The sequence below is a fragment of the Musa acuminata genome, chromosome BXJ3-2 (assembly GCF_036884655.1).
Source record: "Musa acuminata AAA Group cultivar baxijiao chromosome BXJ3-2, Cavendish_Baxijiao_AAA, whole genome shotgun sequence".
Lineage (NCBI taxonomy): Eukaryota > Viridiplantae > Streptophyta > Magnoliopsida > Zingiberales > Musaceae > Musa > Musa acuminata.
In genome coordinates, this window is record NC_088350.1 from 28,982,347 (window position 1) to 28,997,146 (window position 14,800).

The 14,800-nt window shown below is 40.5% G+C and overlaps 3 protein-coding genes, 1 long non-coding RNA gene and 2 other non-coding genes across 7 annotated transcripts; 1 reads left to right on the top strand and 5 right to left on the bottom strand.

Moving 5' to 3' along the window:
* Positions 1-1,563: 1,563 nt before the first annotated feature.
* LOC135587079 (zinc finger A20 and AN1 domain-containing stress-associated protein 9-like) lies at positions 1,564-2,457 on the top strand. Its single transcript, XM_065138299.1, has one exon. It carries the CDS (start codon positions 1,706-1,708, stop codon positions 2,213-2,215), a length of 510 nt encoding a protein of 169 aa, XP_064994371.1. The 5' UTR covers positions 1,564-1,705; the 3' UTR covers positions 2,216-2,457.
* Positions 2,458-4,218: 1,761 nt separating this feature from the next.
* On the bottom strand, positions 4,219-4,301 carry LOC135632166 (small nucleolar RNA SNORD24). The gene has a single exon (XR_010494623.1). It is a non-coding gene; the product is annotated as a small nucleolar RNA SNORD24 (small nucleolar RNA).
* LOC108952162 (uncharacterized) lies at positions 4,232-4,988 on the bottom strand. Its single transcript, XR_001976752.2, has 2 exons — positions 4,878-4,988; positions 4,232-4,792 (listed from the first exon to the last, which is right to left on the bottom strand). It is a non-coding gene; the product is annotated as an uncharacterized LOC108952162 (long non-coding RNA).
* On the bottom strand, positions 4,428-4,508 carry LOC135632175 (small nucleolar RNA R12). Its single transcript, XR_010494630.1, has one exon. It is a non-coding gene; the product is annotated as a small nucleolar RNA R12 (small nucleolar RNA).
* Positions 4,989-5,763: 775 nt separating the features above from the next.
* Positions 5,764-9,367, bottom strand: LOC135630861 (uncharacterized). Of its 2 annotated transcripts, none has more exons than XM_065138110.1 (7): positions 9,022-9,367; positions 8,845-8,921; positions 8,530-8,664; positions 7,576-7,630; positions 7,280-7,367; positions 6,275-6,373; positions 5,764-6,187 (listed from the first exon to the last, which is right to left on the bottom strand). In XM_065138110.1, the coding sequence occupies exons 1-7, from the start codon at positions 9,330-9,332 to the stop codon at positions 6,059-6,061; spliced, it is 894 nt and encodes a 297-aa protein (XP_064994182.1). In that variant the 5' UTR covers positions 9,333-9,367; the 3' UTR covers positions 5,764-6,058. The 2 variants fall into 2 exon arrangements, with proteins under 2 accessions (XP_064994182.1, XP_064994184.1); XM_065138112.1 differs by having other exon boundaries at positions 8,845-8,941; positions 9,022-9,160.
* A 2,500-nt stretch (positions 9,368-11,867) lies between these two features.
* Positions 11,868-14,134, bottom strand: LOC103975686 (glucan endo-1,3-beta-glucosidase 8). The gene is made up of 2 exons (XM_009390721.3): positions 13,207-14,134; positions 11,868-13,128 (listed from the first exon to the last, which is right to left on the bottom strand). Exons 1-2 carry the CDS (start codon positions 13,536-13,538, stop codon positions 12,012-12,014), a joined length of 1,449 nt encoding a protein of 482 aa, XP_009388996.2. The 5' UTR covers positions 13,539-14,134; the 3' UTR covers positions 11,868-12,011.
* Between the last annotated feature and the right edge of the window lie 666 nt (positions 14,135-14,800).

Sequence of the window (14,800 nt, forward strand, 5' to 3'; positions counted from 1 at the left end):
CTCCCACTCCATTCTCATTTCTTGTATTCTCATTTCATGGTAGGTCCAAATGGCTTGATACCATTGAACACACTAATATAAATATTTGAGCCAATAAAGCAGAAAATGAGCACCAAATTAGCATTATATATATATATATATATAGCTTCAGTCATCATTAGCAGTAAATTCTCATACATTCATGAAAGTTTCAGCATGAAAGACCAGTATCCAAAATAGATTCTTGGTTGTGACATTTGCCTATGATGGATTGGTGGGCTAAATTTGAGAACACAAATGAGCCACATCAAAGATGAGACTCCACCAAACTCTCCTTTATTTAGTACAACCTCATCTCTCCATTAATGAAATCACATACTGTGACACATGATTGGATGGGCTACTATTATCATCTCAATTATCCCACCAAACATCATGCGATGGTAATCTTAAAGTTCCAATTGTGGAACTCTTCTCCTCCACGAGGCTGACCTTTAGAGTTGGGGCCCGATTAAAACCTACTAACACTAATACTAATCATTTGTCCCAAAGATTTGCTGCGCTACACTTCTCCACGCGTTAATTTATTACCCTCTTTCTTACCTTCTTGTAGTACGATGTGTCTGTGTGGTGTCAGCTTGCGGGCCCGGTTGATTCTTCGAATTGCCAGCCAAGTAAGATGGCGAGTTTGGGCAGAGGGTAGGGCAAGTGTCTTGTAGCTTTTAGTCCTATTAAGGATCTTCCTAAGACATCGAGAAATAAATGAAACCCTAACCCTGCAATAAAAATCCTGTCGCCCTCTCGGCCCCCTCGAAGCAGATCGGTCGAAGGTTTCCGAGGTGTGTGGCCTCTGCTTGGCCAATCTTCTGCTTCCAGTTTCTCTTGTTCGAATTTGCGGTAATCCGATCCCTGCCTCGCTTGTCAATTGCGAGGACTACTTGATCTTTTTTGCGTCGTTGCAAGAATTGCTTTGGGGTTTCCTTGTTTTCATCGTAATTCGGATGTGGATCGGCCTTTTCTATGGATTATTTACCCTGCGAATTCGAAGTAGATGAATTTCTTGGCTTCGATTCGACCAATTTTATTGCGATTCGTGGGGGATGGGACGCATTTACCCCTGCCTTTTTCGATTTGGAACTTTTCTCGTTGAAATTTCAGATGTATTGTGTTCTTCGGTGATCTTCTGTGTCATCAGCGTGTAAGAAAGAAGTATCTTTTCCTCGTCACAGATTTTTTTTCTCTCTTCTTGCAGTTATCATTCACTGATAGGCTTTCAGATTTATTTTCTAGTAATTTGTTGGTGTTCATGCGATTGATGTCTGTGAATGATAATATCCCTACGAATTTTATGCTCTTGAACATCAGTTCATGATATGGAACATATGCCTTCGAACAATGTTTTCCTGATTTCTACTACCGACAAAACATTATTGGAGTTAGAATTGTGCTTCAAGGAATATGATGCTGTCTCTCAATTGTTACATTTGCATTATATATGATCAACTTGTTCTATCTATTGCTGCCTTTCTTATGAACTATAAATTCTCAACTGATGTTGTAGGTCCTGTATGATGTACTGATTACTCACCTCTGCCTGAGCTATTTGACTTGGAACTATATGAGATCTTCAATTGTTAGTGCTTTACGCGTTTATTTCGAGTTGGACAATAGCAAATAAGGTTTCTTGAGGTCTGTTGAGATACTGCAACAGAGTATCTTGTGAATAATGGCTCAGGAGAGTTGGAAGAAGGAGACTGAGCAGACCGAGTGTGAGACACCTGAAAGCCCAATTTTATGCGCTAATAACTGTGGCTTTTTCGGGAGTGCCATGACCAATAACCTGTGCTCGAAATGCTATAAAGACCTTGTCATGAAACAGAAATCCATCCTGACGACTCCTCCTGCTGAGGCGGAGAAGACAACTAGTATTCCATCTTCTTCGGTGAAAATTGAACCTAATGTTATCAGCTCGGATGAAGTTGAAGGACCATGCGACATGAATGTTGTTAAGGATCAAGTGGAGGACTTATGCAACAAGCGGCCTGCTAACCGCTGTTTCCGATGCCGGAAAAAAGTAGGATTAACGGGGTTCAAATGCCGATGCGAGAACACCTTGTGTTCGGCTCACCGGCACCCCGAGGCTCATGAATGCTCATTTGACTACAAGACTGCTGGTCGGAAGGCAATAGCCAAAGAGAACCCTGTTGTGAAGGCAGAAAAGATCAACAAGATCTAAGATTGTTCTGATGAAGGTATAAAACATCATTCGCTGTTTATCTTAAATGGTACCTTCCCATAGATTTCAACAGTTTTAACTTTTATGAATGGGGATTTCACAATATGGTCGGTCTACTATCAGATTGTGGATGTTGATGTGATTTCCAGTGGTAAATAATGTAAAAAAGCATTGAGTGTCTTCTCATTGTCCATGTTTCTTGTAATGTGCTAAGTATCTTTCCACTCTTTGGTGAACTTTCAGGAATCTCTGTTCTGAATTGTGGGTTTGTCCATGTTTTTCTGGTGGCATATAGAACAAAGTTGTGTGGTTGCTATGTCAAAACTTTAGGGCAGTCAAATACTGCATCTGTGGACAGACAAAACAAGATTGGTGATCACTAAACTGAAACTAGTGCAATTTTCTAAAATGCTTGTGACAATTTGGCAGCCATTTTGGCATTTTTGCAGTAATATTCACCATTTACATTTTGATGAGCTTTGATGGCTCATCAACTCTACAAGGTAATTTGACTATTTATAGATGATATTTGATATTTTCTAATCAATTGATGACAACTTTATTAACTATTTAATATTCATTAAATGAATAAGATTATGAGAAATACCCTGACACAGGTTGCTATCACTCTTGGTGTTAATCAAGATTCAAGAATTCTGGGGGCCAACCAAATGGCATGGTTGGTTAGTCTGTGATTGCAACACATAAAATTGCATTTGATCACAGAAAAGGCATGGTAGACAACCTAATGCTAGCCATCTTATACCTAACATTCTGGTGATACAACTTAATATTCAAAAAGGTGGTTCTTGACCATGATTACCAGTGCAAGTGCTGCCTTTTCAAGCCATTCAACATGGAAGATTGATTCAGACATTGAGACTTGTATTGCTTGCTTGACTTTAGTTTCATTTGAGGTATGACAATTTCTTTAAGGATAGCATGTTCAAGTGCTATGCAAAGATAAAAGAGAAATTTAGTTTATTGCATTAGGTCCTTCAAGATCTGTCAGTGTCACCTAAGAGAGGGGTCATTTGCAACAACAGGACTAGCATTGACAAGTTCCTATAATAACATATTTGCTCAAAGCTCTTCTAAACCTGAGTTAGTTAAGAATGATTTAGGTAATGAGGGTAGACAGAGAGGTTTTGCTTAACAAAATTGCTTAAGACCTGTAATTCCAGCTCCAGAGAACCTGCTCTGTCAGTAATATTTCTTTAGGGCCTACTCCACATTATCATTGCTCCAATGTGAAAGAGTTGGCTGGATGTAGCATACTTCTTGTGGCATTGAAGTAATTGAAATTAAAAGGTAGAAGTTAGATTTGTGAAACCACAGATGCTTTTGTCAATTATATACTGAACTTTGGGACTCTTAACCTGCTCCTTGTACTGATGCTATATACATCTACTGGTCATTTTTTTGCATCAGAAGTCATAAATTCTGGTGATCTTTTCATGAAAATAATGTTGGTGCCAGAAAGTTCCTATCCTGCAAATTTCTTGCACATATTGACCTGAATGACACATGCAAGTGCCCCATAGACTGCTACTATGTGTTAGCATAGCAGGATCATTTTCTACCATAAGAAGTTGGTTTGTTCAGTCCCAGATTAACTCATGTACTGATTGTGAAATATGTTGTTTTGCATCAGAAATTACAACACTGATGCCAACTACATGACAATTATGTTAGGGACTATAGAATTTTTATTCTGGAAATGTTCCTGCACATTTTGCTGCAAGCAGATGGATGGATATGATTTTGAATAATTTGATCCAATAAAAATGGGTAGATAAAAGAAGAAAACCAGAAAACTTGAGTCACAATCCAGATAAAATAAAAAATTACTTATTTTTAATAAAAACAAAATAGCAACAATCATGGTAATATAATAGACTACAATAATTTATAAATACAGTTGACAACAATAAATAATAATAATTTTTGTATGATTTGTCTATTATAATCATTTCATATAACTCATGGCGAATCATGAGATGGGCCTCAGAGATCTTGGTGGATAAGGATCATCAAATGGGTGACCCCATCAAGAGTAGCAAATATTATTCTCACATCTTAGGCCCACAAGAAACCAAACCTAATCATACATATGAATTGGAACTCTTTTCCAAGTCCAAGAAAAGAAAATAGATAGAATTCATCATGCAGAACATATCAAAAACTCTAGTTACTGCTATTTGTTCCAGTGATGTGTCAGAAGTAGCTGGTTTCTGATATCATCTTTTGGACATCATTGGGAATCCGTCTGATTTTTTTCATCATCCAACATCACGGGTAGAACAAATCAAAATCAGATTTTGAACTAAAATGACGCATCTAAGGGCAAAAAAACGACTGTACCACCAAAAATCCCAGTTTGGACAGATCAAAATCGGATATTGAACGAACATTAAACAGCATCGAAAGACCATGCGCAGCACATAATCGATCGAGAAAAGAAAAGAGATATGTATCAGCCTTGTCACCGAAAAATCCTACAGAGAGAACAAAGTCGAGCAAAGGATCATCGGAGCTAAAGGAAGAAATGTATCTGGCCCAACGATAGATTCCTTGCTGCACAGCAAAATCCAGCAGCAAAAAATTGCAATATTAGGCCTTCAAACCGAGATAAGAAACCCTAAAATCGGCGAGAACGTACCGAATAATCAGAGATGATCAACAGCCTATTCAGAAAAATCCAAACGACTAACAGTTACATATAAAAAGGTATCACACAAGGGTGGCAGAGGACGGCAACACACGATCGAACCCTAAACCCTAATTCGCCTGCTCGAAACCCATTATTTATAGAAGCGGTTGGTGTTTCTGCTGTCCCGCGGTGCAGTACCCGTATATTGAACCGTTTTGCCAGGGGTGTTTTTATGACCACGCTGACCGAACGGTTCAATATATGAGAAATGCACCGCGGGACAGCAGAAACACCGGCCGTGTCTATAAATCAGGGGTTTCGGGCGCCCAAATTAGGGTTTATGCTTATAATTTTGGGTGCAGCTTTTCCTATACAAAATCAATTATCGAAATACGATTTAAGTGGCTCCGATCAATAAAATAATATATAATAATAATAATAACATTCTTGAATTGATTCGATCATTAACATAGATATGCTAATAGATGAATGCATATTTCTTTCCTAATCCAACTAAATCCGAATTTAAATTTACATTAAAAAAAAACACTAGATTCCTAATAGATATGCTAAAAATTGCGACAGGCCAACCTTGAAAATATAAAATAACACTATAAATATATATATATATATATATATATATATATATATATATATATATATATATATATATATATATATATTACACATGGTGACTCAAGATGTTGATGTGGCATCCACATGGCAAGTGAGACTATATATTTGGAGCATGCATGGATCCACTTCATCACATACACCACATGCATGCTAATGCATCAGTAAGTTCAACAAAAACCCTAAATCTGTGTATCATATCTAGTAGTACAGTAAAACCATTGGACATTGCATGCATATACTAAATAAAGAGCATCTAGCATCATCTCCAAGGCACCAATTTTGGATCATCTCCACTGAAAGGAAAATTCACAAGAAGCTGTTGAAATTTTACAGTGTCCATTATTGCTTTCTCTTTAAAAGCATCACATGATCCAAATACTAGTAGTGTGCCTTGTGATATCCATCTCCAATCTCTATCCTTCTTCCTGCAGCCACTTGGAACTTGCAAACACTTTCAGCTGTGGCCACAGATTAAGTCATCCTCTGAGGTTGATCACCCCACTTTGTAATGAGAATGAGAATGAGAATGATAACTGAGAACCTATGCATGCTTTTCAAGCTGTTGGTGCTTCTGAGGGCCGAACAGTATCGACTGTGTTATACTCTTTCACAAAAGTTCGAAGGCATCCATTGATTACCCGAGGGGCGCAACCATCGCAGAACCGCTTGGCGAGATCAACAGCCTTCACGACAAGAGATCAGAATCGATTATGAAGATGATGAAGGCTATATAGGCAAAGATAAAGGTTCTGTGGGATGGGGAAACTTGCCTCATTGATGACTATTTGGTGTCTTGTTCCTATTGATGTTATCTCTGCCATGGCAAGGTGTAGAATGCAGAGTTCCAAGATTCTTGCTGCAGGCTCATCCTGCGATTTTAGATTGTGTATTGAGGAGGGTGTCTTGAGTTCAATTCCAGAAAACTAAATGAAATCGGTCTCAACAAGGTATTCACAAACTACGATAAGACATATTGCAAAAGCTTTTTGCACTGGAAGTAATATCCAAGAACGGCATACAAATACTAAACAAAAGAGTCAAGAACTTGTATGTTCACCGACAAATGATCGTAATGATATTGAAACGCCTATATTTCAAATAAATCATATTTCTCCAGTTAAATTAGAAATATGTGGCTTGATTCTGCAAATGTATAACTCAGCCCAAAATATACCTAAATTAATTATTTTATCAAACAATTAATGTGTTCTATGGAACAAAAGGTAGAACATTTTGTTTGAAAGCACTCATCTACTGTATCTAAAATGCCTTTACTCATTGTACATACAAACTCAATTTCATGTAGGTAACAAGAACAACAAACCATAGATTCGAACAGTTACTACAGGGACATTTATCAAAGACAAACAACACAGACATCTCAAGACATAAAATTTTCTGAGTTAGAAATTTCTCCATAAGTTTATATACGCAAGAGCATATGCCGTAGAATAAGAACTTTTGGGATTTCAGATTGCAATATTTTGTGTGATTGAACATATGAAGATGCCCATCAAAGAATGTAATGAAACCTGCAATTGTCAGAAATGATAATGCATATAGATCTTTTGAGCCAACCAAAGCCTGAAAGTATCAAAGATGTCTCAAGCGTGCAAAATTTGTGTTAGCCTAAAAAAATATATCATCAAGTTTCTTTACTTGAGTAGGATTATTACATGAAGCCAGTTAATTGTAAACTCCAAAGTTTGATGTTCCCAGTGTCATTATGGAAAAGGAGAAGAGCTCACTTAAGCCTTGAGACATGCACACCGTACCTTCCAATTTTGGGGAATTACTTTGGCGATTAGACGAACATGATCATTCCACCGATCAACCACAGCTACCAGTATATTCCTCGTCAGGCTGGAAAATGCATTAATCAACTTTATAAACAATAATTCTTGATTTGAGTATAATGTGAACCAAAAGAATGAAAAGAGCAATTAGTGATCAACATGATTAACTGTATCCATAAAATTTATCAGTAAGATGTTAGATTTATGCAGCTTGCATGAGATTTTTAGCTAGACGGAAATGGGAGAAATGTCGGGCTGAAGGAAGAGGGAAGCACCGCAAAACAAATTTGTTGTAGACCAGCTTTGGAGGAGCTGATAGAACCTCTGCTTCTGAAAATTACAAAAAATCACGAGGGAATTATGGTTGAAAACTATGTAAAAGGAACCAACAGAACATGTCATATGAATAACTTGACTAATGTTTCAAGTTTCAACAAATATGAAATAAATTACTAAAAAAAAGCTGATGCCACAAAAGTCTGTATCATGCGATAAGACAACTAACAAGCATCAGATCCTACAAGTATTTATTACTAAATGACAACTCCAATTACTATGAAATTTTGATAACTGAAACAAAGAGAACATTTTCCCCTCCATGGAACCTTGATATTGTGTATGGGGATTGAGGTGTCTTTCTTTCTTGGTTATTATGTGATAGGATGTAGACCAATTGAAACTAAGCTACCTTTGGCAGTGATGCAGAAAACACTCCAGTGTGGTATTATCTCATCACTTGCATCTGGTTGATACTTGGTGAAGTAGATTATTTAGAATCAATTTCTAACATCTGCTGATAATTACAAACATGTTTATTTTGTATAATGAAGTTATTTGGAGGCATATACTGCAACCATGTATTTGGAATTGTAATATAAGCCATTTGACCTTAATTTCCAGACAAAATTAGCGTGCATGTATATGATCACAAATGTCGACTACTTGCAATTTAACAGGCACCACTTCCACTGCCAAAGTTGACCATCATGAGCCATGTATGCCATCCTTTCCTACAATTATTGTAGCTCCACAACCTATCTTGATCATATTGATTATCATGATGCTGTCCCACTTATCTTGTCAAATAGATGCCCTTCCAATAAAGTACAACCTACTGATATCATTAGGCAATTCATGCACAAATAATCATAATAGAAGCATTTGGTTTCATTAACTTCAACAAATTGAAACCCAAAAGAAACTGTAAGACAATACAGGAACCTAATTACCATTAGCTGAATCCTTATCATTTTGAAGCATCAGCCCCTCTGCCTCTTCTTCTGTTCCTACCTCAACAGGAGCCCCACCAAAGCTCATGTGATCATACTGTAACAGGATGGCCTTGTCGAAAACATATCCAGGCTCTGGGAGCAGAAAACCAAGGAAACCATGTATAATAGATCAACAAAACCAATAATAACCAGCCACCATTCAACCCAAGAAGAAAAAGGTTCAATCATAGAACAAATTTCTCGATTAACCATACTTCCATGATTAAACCATCCAAAAACAACGGCACCTGCATGGATTATAAGAAAGCTTGCCTCTTTTTGCATTGACTCTCTTGTCGAAGAGCCGAACCGGATCAGACCCTTCTAAACAAGCAGCATAAGCGATCATCCTAAACATCGCCATTCTTCCCTAAGTTAAATTCTTCACCAATTGCCTCAAAGAAACAAAAAAGGAGAAAATTTTAAGACCCAAACGAGGTTCCAACTCACAGAGCGAGCTCGCGAGCGGCTCTAGGGCTACAGAACCTCCCGCTTTTATCGACCTTAGACGAGGACGCGCCTCTGGGGGACGCCGACGTCTCCGCCGCTTGTTCCAAGGCTTCGGCAACCGCAAAGGGTGGCGAAATTTGCAGGGAACTCCGAGAGGACGGCGACAAGATGAGGCCTTTTAGGGGTATCGGATGGAAGCTTACGAGCAGAGGATGCCTACGAGCACAAAAAGGAGAAGAATTGGGGGAGATATTGAAAGAAAGATGGGGCTTTGGAGAAGAGGAGGAGGAGCAGAGACAGCATGCCTCCATTCTTCGCCCCCGACCCCCAAGAGTAACTATAGATAAGGTTTTGCATTCAGGTAGCCAAATATATAGAAGAGGGGTTTTAGGAAATAGAAATATCTACGCAAACATAACATAGGGTTAAAACCTAATTAATTTGACTATTAAGGAAAAAAAATCCCCTAAATGCTTTGGAAAGAAGAATATGGAGAAAAATAAAATATCCTATAAATTTTATTTTGCAAAACAAGCTCTAGCAATTAAAAAAAAAACAAAATTATGAATTAGAGCCTCCACTTTTTTTAATAAATTATTACTTTTAAAATAATAAAGGTGTAAAACCAATATAATTTAATAACTTCTAATCTCGTTTAAATACATAAGAGATTGATATACTCGATCAATATAATCTTGGATTAAAATCTAATATAAGTGTTTTTGAAGTTTAGCTATCTATCAATATGTCTTATAGGTGATGGATATATATTTACTTAAAATTTTAATATTAAAATTAGTTTTGATATCATTTAGTATGATATGACCTAATAATATAACTGATAAATTAATTTTTAAAAATATAGAACATTTAAACTCAATTTAACTATGTTATGCGAATCTCGAGCTGTGTGGCCGGCACGGCTTGGTCCAACGGGTGACGTCCAGAATCGTCCTGAGGGCAAAGATCTCAATCGAGTGGGTCGAGATTGGACTTGGTGGTGACACGCTTCTCCCCCGAACTCGTTCGTCGTTTTTACACCTGGATTCCTACGCACTGGCCTAGGTCGGGATGGGAATGATTCCGACTTGAGCCCCTCTGAAGCTTGAGTCAGTAGCTTGCTAATGTTCTCATGCTTCTTGTTAGATGCTGGTGAGAGATTTTTATTATGACTCCCGGGGGTCGGTCGTATGATTGTGAGCGACGAATGTGATAGAAATAATAGAAGATAAGAACAATAATTGAAGAAGCTTTATTGTAGAAATGAAATAGCTTTAGCTTGAATCTATTAACATGTTCCCTCTCCTATTTATACAGATTAGGAGGAAGGATTTTCCTCAACAGAATAAACAGAATAGAGAGATTTCCTCATATAATTGGGGAAATCTTATCTCTATCAAGTTGGGGAAATCTTATCTTCTATCATGCCCCGACAAGATGGTGCTCCTAACAAGGATATCAATCTTGGATCGAACCAAAGAATGGTTTAAAACAAGAGGGTGAGTAGGGCAAGAGCAGATCGCTGTTGCTGTTGCGATTGCTGTTGCTGTGAGGGCACAGGCGTTCCCTTCGTTCTCCTTATATCCGCCCTTCGTTCTCCTTAAGTCCGCCGACTGTTGGCAGATCAGCGAAGACTACCGCGGTGAGGAAGATGAGGATTGGCTGTGAAGCCTCTCAGGAATGTGACTGCAGCGGCGTTGGTCGCTGGCCGAAGACAAGGGCAGAGCTTTGCTTTTCTCAACGACGTTGGTCGCTGGCCAAAGGCAAGAGCGAAACTTCGCTTTTCTCACTGCTCTGATACCATGATAGAATGAGATAATGAAGAATGAAATTATAAGGATAAAGCAAAAGGCACATGTCCGGGATACGCATGGCGTCGTCCCGAGTTTCCCAGGACGATCCTTGTTTCGACGAGACTAGTTGGCGCGATGCCAAACTACATAGGGAGATGACCATTGCATCCTGGATTATCAATAGCCCATCTGTCATGACTTTATCTCCCTCCCGAGGTTTTGTGCTCGGGCTAATGTAGCAAATGTCAGGTCGTAGGATGATCCAAAATGTGCCCTATTAATACACACGTTAAACTATTACATATTTATCAATTCAAAATTTTACTCTGTTGAGACTAAATCAAAAATATTACATATTCATAATCACATTTATCCTTTGTAATTTTTTTTATTATCCTCACTTATTCTCTACATATTATATTTATATTCCTTGTTAGGCTACACATATGGATAAAGATTTTTTATGGGCCAAGCAAATCTTATATTCACTGAAGGGCTAATTCTTTATGCCTCTCTAACTATGGAATTGAACTCCCTAAAGCTACAGGAGATCCCATGTTAACCAACCTCAATGGATCATGTCCTCTAATCCAATTGGCCTTCAGATTTATGTATTGGGAGGGATATCTTCATAAGTTCAGATCATACTCTTCATTCAGATTCATTTATTGAGAAATAATTGAGCTTCTTCATATGATCTGTCCATGCACTTCACATGGCATCAATAATTGAGACTCCATTTCAGATGGCTACATGCATTCTGTGAGGAAATTAACCACTTGCTCAGTAGCATGTTCTCCTGCCACCAATTTGGGCACCTCTTCAATGGCATTGGCTGTCTTTGCAAGTTGGCCTAAGTTGAAGACAACAAATGGTTGAGGAAATATGTAAGCATACTTGATATGAAGTGCCACCTTTGCTTGATAGAGAGAGAGAGAGAGAGAGAGAGAGAGAGAGAGAGAGAGAGAGATTAATCCAAGCAATCTGCAAGATCATGCTAATCACATTGATAAGAACAGAGTCTGGCTATCTCGAGAAGAAGCACAAAGTAAATGAGCCCAATCACTCTAACCATTATTAGTAAATGTAACAATGAATCCAAAGAACTACACTTCCTCAAGAATGTCACATACAAATATGGCCAGCAACCCAAAACCATCACACCAACTTACACCCTTCGACGACAACTCCAACCAACTACAGCAGCAGAAGTGCCATAACGTATGCATACATCATAAATACCACAAGCAATGGCTTCATGGGAGCATCGGCGGCAGAAGTAGCAATCTGGATGGTGAAGTCGCAGCCGGCCGTCGAGGGATCCTGCGTCGTCTCCGTGGCCAATCCCTGGAAGTTGCAGCTCAGCTCCTGGTGGTTCTGCACTTGGTAGTACATGTTGAAGGCGAAGGAGGCGTTCCCATTCCCATCCAACCCATTGCACGTCGATCCATAGCCTAGCGCGGTGCAATCCGACCAAGTGCAAGCAAACGTGATCTGGTCCCCGAGCGTGCTCACGTTGCCGCCACCGTTCGCATCGAACACGCACCACTTCTTAGGCAGGTACTCCACGTCCTTCGCCGGCACAAGCGTCTTGGCCTGTCCCTGCCCTGAGAGATCCATGTTGTACTTGGGCTGCCCGTCGTACTTGAGGACCCCCCAGTGCCGCTCGAAGTTCCCCGGCTCGATGCTCTTGGCGTCCTCGTCGATGAAGCTGAACAGGTAGACCTCGATGTACTGATTGGGACGAAGAGGCGTGCCGTGGTTCGCCGCGAGACGCTTCAGGAGGCCGTCGTAGAACCTCTGGGCGTAGGACGCCTTGGCGTTCTTGTCGCCGTCGGTAGGCCAGCCCACCTCGCCGACGATGATCGGCAGATCTCCCAAGCCGACTCCTTTGAGAGCTGAGACCAGGGTGTCGAAGTTGGCGTCGAACACGTTGGTGTACTGAATCCCGTTGTCCACGACGGGGTCGCTCCCGCCGTCGAAGAAGGCGAACTCGACTGGGAAATTGGGGTTCCCGTAGAGGCTCAAGAAAGGGTAGATGTTGACGGTGAAGGGCGCACCGCTCTGGTTCAGGAACTGGACGATCTCGGTCATGAGATCGCTGATGTCGGTCCTGAATCTTCCGGCTGAGGGAACCGGGTTGCTTTCGGGCGAGTTGTAGACGTCGGCGTTGAGGGGAACGGTGGCCTTAATGCTGCCACCGACCCCTGCATCATTGAGGGCGTTCTGGATGTTCTTCAGGGCCGGGAAGGTCACGTTCAAGAACGAACCATTGTAGGATGACAGGAATGGCTCGTTTCCGACTGCTACATATCTGCAACACCATGGACAGAATCAATGGATCTGCAAAGAACCAATACAAGAGAAATCAATGGATGTTAGGATGACTCACTTGATGTTGACGCCTCCCTCGAAGTGGTAGCGGGTGACGTTCGTCTTCACCCAGTCCCGGGCGGCGCCGTAGTCGGTCATGGTGCGGAGCATGTTGTTCGGAATGGCCACCATGACCTCGATGTCAGACCCGGCGAGGGCCTTCATGGTGGAGGAGTCGGCATCGAAGATCTTGACCTTGTCGATCCCGTTGTCCTTGAGGAGCTGAACCACGATCTTTGGCGGCAGCGGGTGCGACGCCATGGTGCCCCAGTTCACCCCGAGGCCCTGGGCCAAAGCAGAGCATAGCCCCACGACAAGCACCGAGACCACCAAGAATCGGCTCCCCGCCATGTCGCTGCAGGGACAGGGTAGGATGGAGGAGGAAGAAGAAGGAATGTATGATTGGGAGCGCAGCCGGATTGGGATACTGTGTGAAGGGGGTGGGTAATCTGCGGCGCTTCGGAATCCAATCGGTTAGCTGGATGAGTTGACCAGGAGAAAACCAAGAGATATACTCGAAGACAAATAAATTAATAGGGGAGACACCAAGAAGAAGAAGAAGAAGAAGAGGAAACTGCAAGAAAGAGGAAAAGGACAAGCAAACCACAAGATGGCAAAAAGCGCAAGAACACCAACTTTTCCTCCAGGAAAGTGATGATCTTTATGCGAAAGTTCGAATCTTTCTTCAGTCTACCAAAAGAAAACACGCTAATTTGCCCGGACAAGGAAGAAAGAGCAGAACACAAGGCGATTCAAGCTCAAAGAAGAGATTTTTTCTGGGTGAAGCAGGAGCACAAAGGAGAAGCTTTACGAGTGCTCAGCTTTCTGATAGACTCTCCCCAGCATCGACAACAAGAAGAAGGACGACGGCAACAAACATGAAAGGGAGATGAAAAGCGTGAGCACTTTGCAGAGAGAGCGAGAGAGAGACGGATGAGGCTATCAGAAATAGCAGCAAATCCACGTGGCGTGAGGGAATTTTGGGGAAAACATGCATATTATCAAAGTATAGTATAAAAACATAAACAATTGAAGAATATTTACATCCATTGGAGTTTGCAGTAACTATCAACAGTCGACGAAGGGAGAAGAAATAAACAATGATTTGATTTGAATCAAATGACCCAACGGCTCTGTGTCAGTGGCGCATATCCAAAGTGCTCGTCTCCTCTGGCAGATCGAGACACACCATCCGATAAGGTGGGGGCCACATGCTGCTACTGTGGGTATTGGGGATGGAATAAAAATCTTAATTAATTAAATTATTTATTTGTCTTTGGTTACACACTGCTGCAGCACATCATTTGCTGTGTGCACATTCCTCCGATTGATTGGAGAGATGTATGAATTTTGATTATATTTTTTGCTTCATCTTACAAATTATACTTAATCGACCCTATCAATCATGAATTTTCTCATTAAAAAGCATTTTTGGTTAGAATTATAGGAAGAAAAAGACAGCAATCGTGCTGATTGAGGAGCGTGTGTCACAAGTCAACTTTTAGGAGGAAAAAGTCAAAGGCAGGCAGAGCCGTGGACAAAACATGCACGCAGTTTACTAAAAAGGATCATCATTTTCCAGACGTTTTGGTTGTGTTTTTTATAGGGAGAAG